This window comes from Pholcus phalangioides, unplaced genomic scaffold (genome assembly GCF_987345545.1).
Source record: "Pholcus phalangioides strain wild (caught in Gottingen) unplaced genomic scaffold, Ppha-v1.0 ptg000011l_1, whole genome shotgun sequence".
Taxonomy (NCBI): domain Eukaryota; kingdom Metazoa; phylum Arthropoda; class Arachnida; order Araneae; family Pholcidae; genus Pholcus; species Pholcus phalangioides.
Window position 1 is genome coordinate 15,949,714 of NW_028301604.1, and position 16,146 is coordinate 15,965,859.

Here is a 16,146-nt window from a genome sequence, read left to right on the forward strand (position 1 = left end):
AACATTTGTAACTAATTTTGAAACTTCTTTATTAGATTTTTACTGCTTTCAAACTAAACATATCACTTGTAGCCTATTATCTTCTGTCGATCACCGTTTCCGAGCTATTTTTTTTAATCAGAGAGTTCTTTGTGGAACACTCTGTATATTTCCTTTTGATTTAACAGCGTGGATACAATTTGGGCAGGTGCAAATTCAGAGCAACACCAGCGCTGTACCAGCGTAAATCACAAGCTGAATGAGCACAAAACGATAAGACACGTCCGTCATTTCATTTTATTCACGGGCACGATAAGCACAAGTAAAAAAGCAGTTTTATCACTGTCCTTATTAATTCTACAAATACTTCTTCAGCGCTATTTTTTATTGCGCTTCTGTAGAAAACACAAAACTACTTTCGTGTTGCTTGATATCATAACTCTTATTTAAAGTAAATTTTTACACCTTCCCTAATTTCATTTTCAATGGCTTGTAGAGAAACGCTATCCATTAAATGAAATTTCTGGCGTTATTTGGTAGTTTGTAACCTTAAATGTGATTGATTATTTTTTATTGATCGTGCTGGAGAATCAATCTTTTAAGAGTCTTTGTCAACGCCTTAAAATTATTCTGCACACGGCCTCCACAATAGCTATAACGAAAATAAAAATGGTGGTCGGAAGGAGAGGTGAAATCAGTTATGTGTGGAATTTGTATTTTTCTTTGACGGTAGAAATAATTTTTGGGGTATCTACTGGTCTCCACTAGAAAATTTCAGAGTTTCCAGAAAAAGCATCGGCACACCTCTTTCAGCTCGATACTCAGGAATATCAAGAGTGCATTACTGTAACTAAACGAACGTATGTAACTCTCATGGCCTCTCACAAGAAGGGGGCTAACAGGGTTCCAGCCCTGGGGCCCGGGACGATTCTCATTATTTTTTTGTTTTTCACTCTATAAATTAACTATAGAGGGACCCTGTGAAAAGTTTCTCCCATTGGCCTGCTAAAGATCCCGGCTTAGGGGCCTACTCCAAGATTAGTATTTTCCTCAAACTAATACTACTCTGAGTATCGCTCTATAATTCTCACAATCTCGCGATCATAAAGACTGAAAGCGCACACGTATGCATATTCAAATATTCACTAATAGAAATTAAATAACTGCTTCTGTGTACAGATTTTTGTTATTCAAATACCTTATCTTAATTCCGAAACTCAATGATGGAGAATATTCCACGTGTTTTTTAATCCTTTATACGTCATGAGAAATGTGAATGTCTGAAGTTGACAACTTTTGAAAACAAATAGTTTTCGATTAAAAATTTATTTAAATAAATAAATAAATAATAATAATTAAAAAAATATGTATCACAATTATGATTACATTCATATTAAGGTAAATATAGAAAGTAAAACTGGAATTAAAACACCCCACAGCATTGGTTTTAGGCACATTAAACATTAATTTAAAATATAATATTCTAACATTAATTTAAAAAAAACGTAATTTTAAAAATATATATATTACCCACTGCCGTAGTAAGGATTTTAAAAACTAAAGAAGCTCTTATAAATCCAAAGTTTCTTTTACAAATTCCATGTAACTCTACAAGTTGACTAAATGTTCACTCCACAAGTTCCCATTTTGAATGAAATATTCTAATATTTCAAAACATCGCAAAAGTTAAAATAACTAATACGAGCATACCGTTTTACTGTAATTGTCCAAACTTTATTTAAAAAAAAAAAACTTGTACAGTATAAACTTTAGTTCCAATTTAAAGTGTCTTGATTTATGACTGTTATTTCAAAAAATGTTTCTGAGCAGTATTCCCTTTCAAAAATTTATTTCTGATATCATTTTTCTGAATGTTAAGCTTCAAAAACAATCGCATCATTTCAAATTATTGAATACGTATGAAAAACAGGCACTTTTTTCCATATCAGAATAGAAGTTCTGGTGCCTTTTAGAGTCAGATCAAGTGCTACAGTCAAATCCGTGAAATAATAATTATTAAAATAATTATTTGCGCTATTCTAATTATTTGACATCAGTTATTTAAATTAGACACAGATATATATATTTTTATCCAATTAAAAACAAAAATAGAAATGATAAAGTTTGGAATAAAGAATAGAGAAGGCTATTTTATTTATCTGATTTAGAGCAGAATCTTCCAAACTTGGTTGCCTCATCGCCCCATTGCTGATCCAACCCATAAGATTCTATGCTATATCTGCAGCTTCTACCGAACCCCTGGTCTGCTGCACCCCACTCCCTCAAATGGGCGATATCGCCCACATTGGAAAACATTGATTTAGAGCAGTGGCTCTTAACATTTTTTCCAACCCCCACTCCTTGGATGTGTTTTATAATGTGTTTAATTGTAATTTTAAATGTGTTTTTGTAATTAATTATATTAATTTGTCATTAATAATTTTTATATATTCTTTTTACATATTCTTAAAATCTTTTTTTGGCTATGGTTGATATATATTTTCGGCTCTTCTTTTTTTTTTAATTAATTTAAAAATAGAAAAAAATAAAAATATATATTATTTTCTAAGATTTTCGAAATTTGAGAGAAAAAGATTCAATTTTTCACTTATTAATTCCTGCCGAAAAACAATATTATGTTGTTTGTTAATTGATTAAATTCGTTAACGTTTTTCCCAAGGCCTACTCACGACAGAATCAAATCCTAATATAGGGCCGTAACTAGAATTTTTGTTGGATGGGGAAGCAAACATGATTTTGCTGCCTCTACCATTCCAAAATTCGATTATTTTATAACAGTACTTTTGTTCTTTCCTAAAACTTACCGGCCGGGGCTGTTGCCCCCTTTGCCCCTTCTTTAGTTTCAGCCGTGTGCTAATAACATGAGCTACGACTGTAAAACAAACTGCACAATATTTTGGGTATTAATGGTATTTTTCCTCAATGGGAATGAAAAAAAAATACTATCGCTAACCGAAAAAGAAACTTTTGTGGTATGATTCATATTTTTTTAAAAAATTGAAAAATTCAATTTTCCCCCATCATCTCAATTTTTCTGAATAATTAATCAACATGTTATCATTTTTTTTCCATCTCGCTCCCCCAAAAATGCTTTGCCGTACCCCCGATTAAGAAACACTGCTTTAGATAAGCAGATTAATTACCATTGCGTAAGGACAACTGTATCAGAGAATAATACTGAAGTTACGCGGTTACGAAAATCGTGAATCTTGTGCTTGAAAAAACATAGAAAAGTTATACTCTTTTTCATGGTCTTTGATCGAAGGCTTGAATTGAGTTGTCAGGAAACCAAAGAAACAAAATAATTTAATGGAGATAGATTTTTTTACATATGTATGTATTATGAGAAAGAAGTAAGAAAAAAATTATGAATTCTTCTCGATGGGCAAGTTTTACACAAGTTTCCTTACGTTTCATGCCCAAAATTTATGCGTTTTAATTTCACGACGATTTTGTGACTTTGATCGTTAGGATTGTCAAAAAGCCGTCTTTGTTATATGTAGTTTCGGGTTAAAATCCCAAACGAGAAAACAATTATTTTTTTTCGTCAACATTGTTATTTTATTTCTCAAAGATTTTCTTCAAGATTTAAGAATGTGATAGATCAACCGAGCATAATGAAGTTGGATAAAAAATTTAGTGAAACAACAAATAATTAAATTTATTTATTGATTTTTACGCTCATAATTATCGAAACTGGAAATATAACTTACCTATACCGTATGCTGCCATACTTCTCCTATAAAAGTTCAGAATGTGAAAAGGCCAGATTACCGGGATTTTTTCTTTTTCTTCAAAAAGTCGTAATGATAACGAATACGAACGTAAAGTACAACTATTGTTAGTTTTTTTTCTTTTTATCTCATTGGTGGAGGAAGCGAGATAAAACAATTTTTCGTCATCAAGTGATGCCACATGAAAAAGTATTTCTGCTTCCTGTGCAAACGGTAGCTGTTGCGAATAACCGGCATTCCATTCGCCATTGTAATTTCATTACTCATAACAACTTTGAGCCAATTTTATCGAATTGACTAACATAATTAGATTATATTTATTATCAATCAATTGCAAAATTTCTTCAGATAGAAATTGAGTGTAAAATATAAAACTTGATTTAAATTTGTTGTTGATCTCTTCACAATTTCAGGTGTCATTGCGTTGAATTGGCAGCACTTTGGTATTGTCATTGTTGAGTCGTTGTCATAGCAATACTCAAAGCTTCATTCCTGTTGATCATGGCTGACGCTGAAGAAGTAGAGGGTATGATTTGGAATAAATATCAAATTTACTTCATATTTCTTTGATTGTATCGATTTCATATCAATCTTATTTAGGTATCTCATATTGTAGATGCCGATTTTTTTTCTACCTTGATGCATAAAAGTTATAATTTTTTTTATCAAAGTATAACTGTTGAGCATTTTTAAATGAATTTTAATTTCTTTGTTGCAAAAGAATTTTCGGTTTTATTCATCATATTAACAAAGCGTGCATTACACAAAACAAAGAAAATCCATCCAAGGGATTGTTATCAATCTATACTGGTGGACACAATTATTGTTGAATTAATTTAATAGAGTTTCGATTATTTTCATTTCCATATTATAATGCTTTTCACTTATATCAGTGATAGGCAAACTATGACCAACAGACCAGATCCTGCCCACTTAAAGAGGTTCTATTCGGCCCACCACAGATTTTAAAATAATATGTAGCATAGAAATTTTCAATTTTAGTGTTTCACAAAAATTTATTTAAAGAGGGGGGGGGGTCCATTTTTTGCATGTGTAAAATATAGTTGTGAGATTAAATGGAAATTGATTAAAAAGCTTTACCATATGGCAAAAAATAGAACACGCGCTAATAAATATGCATAAAGTTATCAAAATATACTTATTGGTGTTAATTTCCTCATTGCTGTACACATATTATTATTATATTTCCCATGCACTACTTTTGTCTTGTTACTAGCCATCAGTTTCCACCCTGCCAATTTTATTTTTTTTTTATTGTCTGCTCCTATAAAAGTTTGCCTATCACTGACTTATATGCATCATATAAATACAAATATAGGGCCACAACAGGCAAAATGCCCAATGAGGAGGCTGAGAAAAGATGCCCATAACAAATATGGATGTCATACAAATGTATCCATATTTGTTACATAAATACAGCAACCCATAATTAAAAATGTAATTATAAATATTCAAAACTATATATATGCATGATAAAATACAATACAATGCCCACATAAGAAGTATTTATAGTTATACTCATCTAAGTTTGGATAGCTTCTCGATTTGCCCCAACATGTTTGTCATATTTCTTTTTAAACAATATTAATTTTTTATATTTTTTTTCAATACTTCATTTTTAAATGCAGTTTAAAATTATTTTTTTTCTCTTTGAAAGTTATAACGAAACAATATACACAACCAAATATATTAAATTACCAAAAATAAGTCACCAGGAAAAAATTGGATTATACTATAGCTGTTCCAGTCTAAGTAATTGTTGAGTGATTATTTAAATATTAATTTGAATTTATGCTGAATATATTTGAAAAATGTGTATATATACAGTGGCAGATGAAAGTCTGTCGAGGCCCTGGGTGCAAAAGAAAATATTGGGCCCCTTAAATTGGAAAAAAGTGTGAAGTTTGGGATTTTAATGGCCCTTTAGAAGTTGGGGCTCTTGGCATGCAACTGGTGTGCCGGCCGTTAAATCTGCCTCTGTATATATCGGGGTTGGCAGGTTTTTGACACATGCCAGTTTTTGACGGTTTAAACTGTCACGTCAAAAACCTCAAATATTTCTTTTCAATATAAAAATTCCCATTGGAAATACACACATTAATTGCATGTAATGTTGAAAGTGACTATGTTATACAAAGAATAAATGTTTAATATAATTGTGAAATAATTTTCTACTCTCTACAGAATTATTTTGCACAAAAATATATATGGTTTTTTCTTATAAAATATACAATTTGAATAAAGCATAGCATAAACACTGAAGGGAAAACTATGGAATAATTTAACATTCTCTGATTCAAGATTATTCTTGACCTTCCAAAATTTCTACAATTGCTTATATGTGTGTGCATTGGTATAAACCATCTGCTGTACTCTTTTTACAACAAATAAGTGTTTAAATGTTAAATGTTAAAGTGTTAAATGTTTATTACATCATATATGTAATGGTGATATCTGTTATTAAATTATCTGGATAACCACTGATACTTAAAATGATACTCTTATTGTGCATAACATTAAAATATATCTAGAGATCAAAATACTAAATTGTAGGACTAAAATGTCATTTAATTTGACAATGCTAGCTTGTATATAATGCTTAAGAAACTCCTGTAACTTATCCTTAGTCAAACTTAGTTATTCTTACTTTTGCACTATGAATGTTATATTTACTAGCATTTATAATGCAATGGTTTTCCAATTGAAGCTGTATTCAAACATGCAAAAAAAATGCTTTGGGTATCAAGTCCTATCACCTCTGCTTTGGTTGAAAATACACTTTAAAACTCTGTGAATTTATACACACTGAGCAAAGAAATTTTTAGGGAGAAATAAATGAGTTTAATTAGTGTATTAACAGATGCTGTGTGAGAATTTTTATATGGAATAAAATTTTGAGCGGATCAAAAAATTTAAAATATCAAAATATGTATTTTTTCTCAATAATTATAATTCTGAATATAAAACCCTTTAATCTACATAAAAGTAAGTGTTTTGTTATTCAACATATCTATCAGGTTAAAATAAACTGTTTGACATCATTGACAGTAAGTTTTTGAGCGCCCGAGTGGCGCAGTGGTAAAGATGCTCGTCTTCCACTATGAAGGTTACCATCAAGGTCCATGGGTTCGAATCCGGGCATAGAACATCAGAAGCAAGTTCTTTACCTACCGAACCTAGGGCGACCACCGATGGATGGAGCCTTCATTTCCCACCCAACTCCACTGGTTGTAAATTGCTGTATGGCGATATATGACCGGAGTTGGTGTGCGGTGAAGTAGTAAGTTTTTGACAGTTTTAATACCAAGTTAGGGTATCAGGGTTAGGTTTTTGACCCCAGAAACTATCATAAATATTTTGAATAAACAGCTCTATTCTGCTTAGCAAATTGAACACAAGATAAGCTTAGATAAATAAACCATAAAATTATATTTTATATGTTCTAGACTCTTATATTGAAAAATTCAAAATTGCAAATTATAATTGACATTTTGTTTTAATTATTGTAATAAATTAATGTTTGAAAATAAAAGATTGTAATATGCAAAAAGTAAGTGTTTCATCATGTTATATACCTATAGCGTTCAAAACATTATCAAAAGGCATTCATTTAGGTTTTTGACAGTTTGAACCAGTTTTTGATGTCAAAAACCCAACCCTGTTATATATATAGCCATTGAAGTCACTGTAATGAAGTGTGTTGAATACCAGAAAGTTCAGAAGGACGTATAATAATTTAATTCATGCTTCGAACCAAACACTTTTACTCTGTAAAGCAGGCATCTTCAACCCGTTGCTTGCAAGCACCACAGTGCTCCCTGAAGTACCCAGAATGCTTGATGCTTGTGTCCGATTTCGTGCTTGCGAACACTTGATCAACTTCAGGGTACACCAATTTAAATCAGCTCTTAAATCAGCTTGATTTAAATCATGATTTAAATCACTTGATTTTTTTACAAATCATTGATTTAAATCACAGTAAATATAGACTTGAACTTAATCCCTAGATACAGTGCAGAAAGAAAACTGCTCTGTTTCTAGATTTTGTGCATGTAAAACATTTAAGAAAAATATAGGGAGATAAACTTGGAGCTAAACTGCATTATATTCAATGCCATGTGACACTAGGGTTTCAATGATTAAAAACAGAGGAGTTATTTTTTGTATAAAGCCTTGAATTCTATGCCCTAACTGCTGATTCAAATAATAATAGATGCTATACCAACATAAATATCATTGGGCTTTCAACTTTACTTTTTGTATTAAATTTTTGTGTTGCTCTTTCTTTTACCAAAACTCATTAAATCTGTGAAAGAATGAAAATGTGTACACATCATGCTAGTTGGAAACACATCCATTCATTGTGCAAGAAACAATCTTGCCAATATAATTTGCTTTATTTAATGGATGCTGAATGGCATTTTCGTTGTACATCGAGTGAATTGATGTGTCTGTGCACCAGATGTGTGATACTGCCACCACTCATTCACTTGGATGGGGGTGGGGGTTCATGAATAAAAACACTTTTCTCTACAAAAAAAACTTTAATCCATGAAGTTAATTTGTTCTCAATAACCTTTCATGTTACATAAACATAGATTTTTGATGTTTGTATTTTTTCCTTATAGTTGGTTTGTTGTTTATTCATTATTAAATTTGAGCGATTAGGAGAAAAAAGCAGTTAGGTGATATGAAAATATGCGTTATTAATAATTAACAAGACTTGTTTTAATTAATAAGCAGTCAGTTAATTTTAATCAAAAAAATCTAATTTTAATCAAAAAATCTAATTTAAATAAAAAAAATTCTAATTTAAGTCAAAAAAATCTAATTTAAATAAAAAAAATTCTAATTTAAGTCAAAAAAATCTAATTTTTTTTTAAATCATGATTTTTTTCATACCCTGATCAAAGTTCCAATTAAACACCTTGGGGCCGTATTCACCGACATGGTTTAAACTGTAGTCACAATTTTTGGATAAGAGATCAACATAGATTGGTTAAATTTAGGTTTTTAATCAATCTGTGTGAATCTCTTATCAAAAAATTGTGACTACAGTTTAAACCATGTTGGTGAATACCGCACTAAGAGGAATTGCATTCAAAGATTGAAATCATCATCATTTCATGCATGCGTATGTTAAACTTGCCATAAGGTTGCTCTTCTTTTGCAGGGTGGCTTAAGAGAGGGTGCAAGGGGTGCACCTGGCTGGCAGGTTGTAAGGGGGTAGCAGCGTAGACTTTAGTTAAGACCCCAAAATTTAACACAATAAAAATTCACATGAAATCATGCTTTTGAGTCATACCTCGACGATGCTGTGGTGGTCAAGTAGTCATAGTGACAGACTTGCATCGCAAGAATCCGGGTTCAAACCCTACCATTGCCACAGTGGTGGTCGACTGAAGTTGGTTTTCTGCTGTTCCCAACTTCGAGGCATGAATGCGAGCTGATCACCCTGTTGAAAAGTCTCGCTGCAAACAACAACAGGCCTACAACAGTATAGTTATTCATTCATTACACTTCCCTCACTATGAGTTGAGAAAAAACTCATAGCTTAAAAAACTGATTGCAGATGGCAGCACTACACATAACAGGCATTAAACAGAAACAAACGTCACAGAAGGTTCACTATACATACACACACATTCCAACATGTACCAATTTGTTAGAAGTTCCGCAGAGGAATATGGACAAGGTGCATGTCTGGTTTAGTAGTAGTCATACGTCGACAACAGAAATGTTGAGAAAATAAACAGGGCCTCTGACTGTAATACCAGAAACAAGAATGTAAGCTATCAGGCCAACTTGAGACAAAATTTGTACCCGTGCTGGACCTATTTTTTGTGCCTCCTGCCTATTGTTCCCTCATAGCCCCTACACAGGGCCGCAACTAGATGTTTGGTCACCCGGGGTAAGCATGCATTTTGATGCCCCCCTTGTAATGTGGAAGGACACTTTTCAGAATAAAATTTGCTCCTCATTGGGGCCCCAATGCTGGAATCTTTCATGGCACCCCCTTCTACAGTTAATTTATGATGTGAAAAAAAGAAAAATTATAAGGATTTAATCCTGGGCCCCCAAGCTGGATCCCTGTCAGCTCTACCCTTGGGTTCATGTCCTCCCTCACAACTTATCCATACAATTCCTAACAAAAAAAAAATTCCACCCTCTCATCTTGGATTTTCCTCTCCCTATTGTTGAACAGGCAGAAAACATTGTCTTTGATTTCTTTCAGCCAATGAAACTTTTTTTGACCCATTCACATCAGATTTAGCAACCCTCTTGAATGCCGCACTGTGTGGCATGACCAAGCACCACCCCTATATTCTGTCACAAGTGCAAGTGTGCATTTTGGTTTTCTCACCCATGGCCCCCACAAGGGCAGGGCTGACAGGGCTCTAGCCCTGGGGTCTGAGACAATTCTCATAATTTTTTGGCCTTTTCACGCTATAAATTAACTATAGAAGGGCCCGTAAGAAGTCTGACTGGTGGGCCCTGCTCTAGGATGGGAGGGACATGCCCTCACCCAGAATTTGTTCCATAATAATCAAATGAAAGCAAAGGAAAAATTTGGCTTTGCACTTGTCCGGTTCCTGAAGTACCAGAAACACCTTTGAAAGAAAATTTATTAATAAAAAATAACCTAGTTATATATCATCTTTACAGGATAAGTGATGATGGTTCACAAAAATGAGTGCTGTTTCAAGGATTAAGTTATCTTTCATTATTAAGAATGGTAAAATAATTCTGGAACAAAAAAAACAGAAAAATCTACTTCAAAAGCGGGACGTATTATCATGCTCATTTTGCATGGTAAACAATGATGTGCAGAACAAAAAAAACCAGAAAAACAAATCAGGTTTGTCTCGAGGTCCCCTTCACCAAAGCTCTGTCAGCTTTACCAGGGTCACCATTAGGGGCAGTATATGAGGCTTTGCACCCAGGCAGCAGGTAAGCTTGAGCCGCCCTTGTTCTTTTGATGATAGGTACAGGCAATGCGCTCGCGACTGGAAAAAGGTTGAAGACCTCTGCTGTAAAGGAACAGGATTTTACAATAACTGAGCCACAGCAAAGAGGTCTGAGGGCCAAATTTGGCCTGCGGGCTATGCATTGAAGACCCCCTGCTCTAAGAGAAGAAAATACCAGTCCTCTATAGCCTAATGAGCACTCACACAGATTGAGAAGAGGTTGGTGGTTCTATTCCCTGCGAAGGCACATGAATTTTCTTTCCAAACTTTATTTCCACTTGGTATCTAGTCTTTCATACTTTTAGGAACAGCAGAGAAAGACATCATTTCTCTCTATACATCATTCATGTGTAGAATTTTCTAATTACAATCAACACATAAAAAATTGAATTCCCTTATTTATGTTCCCAATTTTTTTTAGCCCCTTTAGGATCACCTGATGTTCAGTGGGATACACACACTAGTGACTTGCCAGATGGTGCAATAAAATGTGGTGAGTTTGGAGGGAAGTTTGTTTATGCTGGAAGAACACGGTTTCAAAATCAGATTCTTATTGGCACAGTACATGAGGACAAAAGAATCTGTGTTTTTACTGCTAATGGATCGGTGCATGAAAGTGAAGACTACGAGGTAAATATATAGTTTCCCTTCTATATGGAAAGTATTACTTAATAACAGTAAACATGGATAGTAAACAGGATACATTAATCCTGTCGTATGATTGATTTCATGAAATTTTTCTGGTAAGTTTAGAAAAATGTTCAAACGTAGTATCTTGTGTTGAATACAATCTCAAAACCCACAACAGGCCAATCGCTCAATGAAGTAGCTAAAAAATTGAAAATATTTAAATAATTTCCATAACTGGTGTAGGCTATCTTATTTCATTATTATATGGAAGTTTGACTCGATTTGCTGAAAACATGCCCTTAAAAAAGAGTATAATGTGATTTAAAGAAAATTCCTTGATCTTTTAACTGCATTGTATACAAATATTAATAATCATCAAAACTCACACTTGGTCAAAATTCATTTTGATTAAAGGAAAAACTGAATTTTGAAAAGGAGCTAGTATACAAGCATATTGCATCGTATTGTACCAAGCTAGCTGATTTTCATGAGAGTATTTATGGGGATGTTTAACAAAATATAAGAGGTCTCTGTTATTTTAAAGTTTTAAGTTTCACTTTAAGATATCAGTTTTCATAATATGAACAATTTTCAATAATTAATCAAACTTGTAACTCAAGATACCACTGTATAAAAAAAGACGCACATCCATGTGTTCATTCCTAATAAAATAGAATTGTAGATTCCTTCAAGTAAAGTGAATGTATGAAGGTTTTTAACAGCTGGCTGATGCAAAAATACATTTAGGAAAGAGAGAAAATTCTACTGCCCTTGCGGAGAATCGAACTGACATCCTTTCTTGCCGGGAGACAACAAATATCTCAATCTTTCCTTGGAGCTCCTGTGCACTGAGCAGGACCGTACATGGACAGTCAGACCTAATTCCGGCCAAAGCTCAAAATTGCTGACACTTCCACCAGATGGCGACTTATTCCATGATTATGTCACTCTCTGCTATCCATACGAAGGTTTTTAACAGCTGGCTGATGCAAAGATATGTCCCACGTCCTCTCTCTTGTTAGGGCACTTTCCTGGCAAGAGAGAGGACGCGAGTTCGATTCCCTGCAAGGGCAGTAGAATTTTCTTTCCTAAATATATCTTTGCATCAGCCAGCTGTTAAACACCTTTGTATGGATAGCAGAGAGTGGCATCACTCTTAAATAAAGTGAATATATTTACTGGAATTTTAGTCATTTCATTTTTCAAAAAAAAATGTGTTACATTTTTAACATTTTGGTAATGCTTTTGTGTAATCAAAAATTCATGATTAACATTTTCATTTGTTATATGAAAAAACTAATCTTTTTCTAATGTAAAATCTTTTAAAATAATCATTAACTTCTGATTTCTCTATAACAAATTCTCTATTAAAGAAATTTTCAATGTAATAAAGCGACTTCATTGTGTGAGGACTCTGCAATGTTTTGTTTATGATACATTATATCAACTTCAAATCAAATACTGGTTATGAGCAACAACCCCTCTAACTATCTTTTACCTTTTTTCTCTGTGCAGTATGACAATATAGTGAGCTGCCATTATGTAAGCCACTGTTTCCCAAGTGAGCAATATCACCACTATGGGAAACACAGACTATCATGGATATCGTCCAGTGAGGGGTGATAACAGTTACAATACAAGAATCCCATGAGATAGCTTGGGAAGAGGAGCAATAAGAAAAAAAAATTCGGAGAAGGGTGGATTATGAACAAAAAAGTTTGGGAAACAATTATGTAAACCTACACTAATGTTATGATTTCATATACACTCACATGTGCAGCTTAGAGGGAACATGAGCTGCGAGGCTTATTTTAAATATATTACATATCAGGGCTGGACAAAAAAATCTGTTGCCCGACATGTAAAAATTCCAATCGAGTATGTTTTTTTCCGACCACATGCCGGACACGGGCATGTAAAACTAAAAAATAGGGGAATGTTTTTCCCCTAAAAATAAGTGGCAATTTTTCTGAAAGGTTTAGTGATTTCCACTGTGGCAGCTATAATGTGGATTGGAGAATTTTTAAAAACCACTCAAAGGGTTTTAAAAAATGTACTATTTTATCCTTTTTTGTGGTGCTCTAAGCACGTCCTTATATTGCTTGATGGTTAATCCCCGGCCCTGCATTTCTCATACAAAATACTGGGAGATGTGACTTATTCTTTTAACCAATACCTCACAGATTTGCACATTAAATAATGACATGTATTGCACAACTTGCACACTATAGCTTACTTGCATACTTTTTTTATCGCTCCCACAGAAAAACAGCACTTTCTACATGGGATATAGGGTAGCAGGTATAGCTACAGCAGATCAAATTTTACGTTCTTATTTCTTGACTAGATTCATTGATTCTATAACAACGGGAGACAACACCAATGAAACTTGTCTTAGAATTCTGAATTTTCCTTGTTTTTCAGGGAGTGTCACAGAATTACACTCTTCTACAGACTTACAAAATCCTTATTTCTCCTCTGATTTCTACGGTTTTTCGTTCCATTGCAAAATTCACAGATCAGTATTTACGATGTTACTAGATTGCAATTTACATTCGCAATTTTTTTTCAAGGAAAAAAAAAATTTTTCTGCTTTTGATCAGACAAGCGTGATGATTTTTCAGGTCCGTTGTCAAAAATTTCCAGGTTTTAGAACAAAAATGAGCTATTTTCGATTTGTTTTTTTTAAAAAATAATTTCACTGACAATTCCAAGTTTTTCCTGACCCATACAAACCCTGTAGGGTTTGTTGCTAAGGGATCATAGGTTATATAATGCACAATAAATTTTTGAAACAGAAAAACTCTTCAGGATATTTACCATGATGGAACTATCAGAAGAGGAAAAAATAATATGCATAGACATAAATGTGTATCCAGACCATGGGCCCACACAAGAACTCCCTACCCCCCACTAATATTTGCCAAGATCTCCATAACTGTACAAATTTTGGATTCAAGACTGCTTCCCCAAGTACCAAATATATTTTTGAGCCCTCCCAATTTTTCCAATAATTTTAAGCCTATGATGCAAAATCATTCATTCAGTTGCGTATATAGTATTTTGTTTTTTTTCAGATTATGAATGTTCCTGTTGGGGAACCTCTCAAATGGGAGAACATCAAAGCAGATTCATCTGAAGAGAGAAACTTTCTTGCTTCTGGTGTTGATAAAAGCGGTGATGCTCTTTATGTTGGTCGGGTTGTTGTCAATAAGACAACATATATTGGCTGGGTTAACCTTGAAAAACAAGAACTGCATGTGGCTAAAGATGGGCAGGAACAGATATATACAGATTTTGAAATCCTGATTCACAAATACCTTCACCGCATTTGCATCTGCCCTCCCGCTCCTCCTGGTTATCGCTCTCGTTATGAATAAATGTGTATATCTGCTATAATTGATGGGTCAGAAGCAAAATGATTCAAGTGATAAAATTTGAAAAATTGAGTTAAATGAGCTGGGTAAAGGAATCTTAAAAAAAGGTTATTTTACTCAGCATCACTATTGGCATATTTCCCCCCCCCCCCCAATTGGCACAATTTGGATTTTTTTTATTACACCAATAACCCAGGGCTCTTATGGTGATGATCATGACTCTTTTAACATAATTTAAAAAAAAAAAAATTTTTTTTACTGTTTTCCCTTTGTTATAAATAGTTTAGTTAAAAAACAGACAGAGATGATATATCAGCAATACCAAGAGGAACCATTGATTCTAAACTCTACAAGCAGGCCGCTATTTCTGTCAACATCAATGTCTGGATAGCTTTCATCAAAGCACTCCCACATAACATTTGATTGGTGTTTTTTTATTGCCAATTAGCAGTCATCTTGATGACAACCAGTACCATGTTTTGTATAGATTATTCCATAAATGCAGATCAGTATTAAGTTTTCAACTATTTTAATTTTTTCTTATCAAATTAGCTTTCAGTCCAACCCTGTGTTGTATATAGGGTGTTACACTCTGTATAACTATAGCAGTCGGCATTGTTAAATTAGTATTTTGCCATGCAAACAGTGTATGATTCTCAGGCTCTGGTAATACACTATAAACGTTTAATAAAAGATCTTTTACAAAACTTGAAGAAAAAAAAACACCAATGAGCTTATTGGTTGCATTTTTCAAGTTTTATAAAAAAAAAAGTTTTAATAAAAAGAAAGTAAAATAAATAAAAATAGAAAGTTTTTATATAAAAAATTTATAGTGTAATATCAGCCTTATAGAGTTATTTAGAGAGCACTTGTTAAAAAGAAGGGTTATAAGCACACTTTTACATGATGTATGTAAAATTTATTGTTTATGCATGTTTGGGGAACACACTGTTATGTATCTATCATGCTTTTTGTTTCGTTACTGAAAAATATCTTTATCAAATATTGTACTAGTCAGCATTATGCACTTTGATTGCTTAATCAATAAAAAGAGCTTGTAATTATTTTTTAGTGTGTTACTCATTATGTATTAGAATTTTTTTATACAGTAGAACTTCCATCTAAGGAATACTATCTATAGTAGTATAATGTAGTGATGTACTATCTACAATGTTCTTTGATCTTGAAAATGTTTGTATAGTGATAATGCACAGGCTCAATTCAACTCTTTCCTTTTTTTATATACTGAAAGTTTTGTTCCCTTTCTGATAATCGTTACACACAGAAATGTCATTGCATCATATATTAGTAGAATCCTCAACTTTATTCGTCAATGGCGACTTCACCATTAAAAAAAATAATTCAGAAAGAGGTGAAGCTTTGTTAATTTTCATTCCTAATTAATTTTTATTAACA

The 16,146-nt window shown here is 33.1% G+C and overlaps 2 protein-coding genes across 2 annotated transcripts in view; one reads left to right on the forward strand and one right to left on the reverse strand.

Moving 5' to 3' along the window:
• Nucleotides 1-3,752, reverse strand: part of LOC149080122 (pfs47 receptor-like) — a 41,800-nt gene extending 38,048 nt beyond the window's left edge. The window contains exon 1 of the mRNA XM_089238610.1: nt 3,714-3,752. Within this exon, the coding sequence (XP_089094736.1) occupies nt 3,714-3,732 (19 nt within the window). The 5' untranslated portion in view covers nt 3,733-3,752. The remainder of the gene's footprint in view (nt 1-3,713) is intronic.
• A 119-nt stretch (nt 3,753-3,871) lies between these two features.
• Nucleotides 3,872-15,794, forward strand: LOC149080123 (pfs47 receptor-like). Its single transcript, XM_089239132.1, has 4 exons — nt 3,872-3,984; nt 4,148-4,260; nt 11,145-11,353; nt 14,431-15,794. Exons 2-4 carry the CDS (start codon nt 4,236-4,238, stop codon nt 14,731-14,733), a joined length of 537 nt encoding a protein of 178 aa, XP_089095258.1. The 5' UTR covers nt 3,872-3,984; nt 4,148-4,235; the 3' UTR covers nt 14,734-15,794.
• Nucleotides 15,795-16,146: the final 352 nt, after the last annotated feature.

Coding starts and splice junctions, on each gene's coding strand:
- LOC149080123 (XM_089239132.1), top strand. CDS start 4,236: ATGGCTGACGCTGAAGAAGTAGAGG. Junction 4,261..11,144: donor TGACGCTGAAGAAGTAGAGG/GTATGATTTGGA, acceptor AATTTTTTTTAG/CCCCTTTAGGATCACCTGAT. Junction 11,354..14,430: donor ATGAAAGTGAAGACTACGAG/GTAAATATATAG, acceptor GTTTTTTTTCAG/ATTATGAATGTTCCTGTTGG.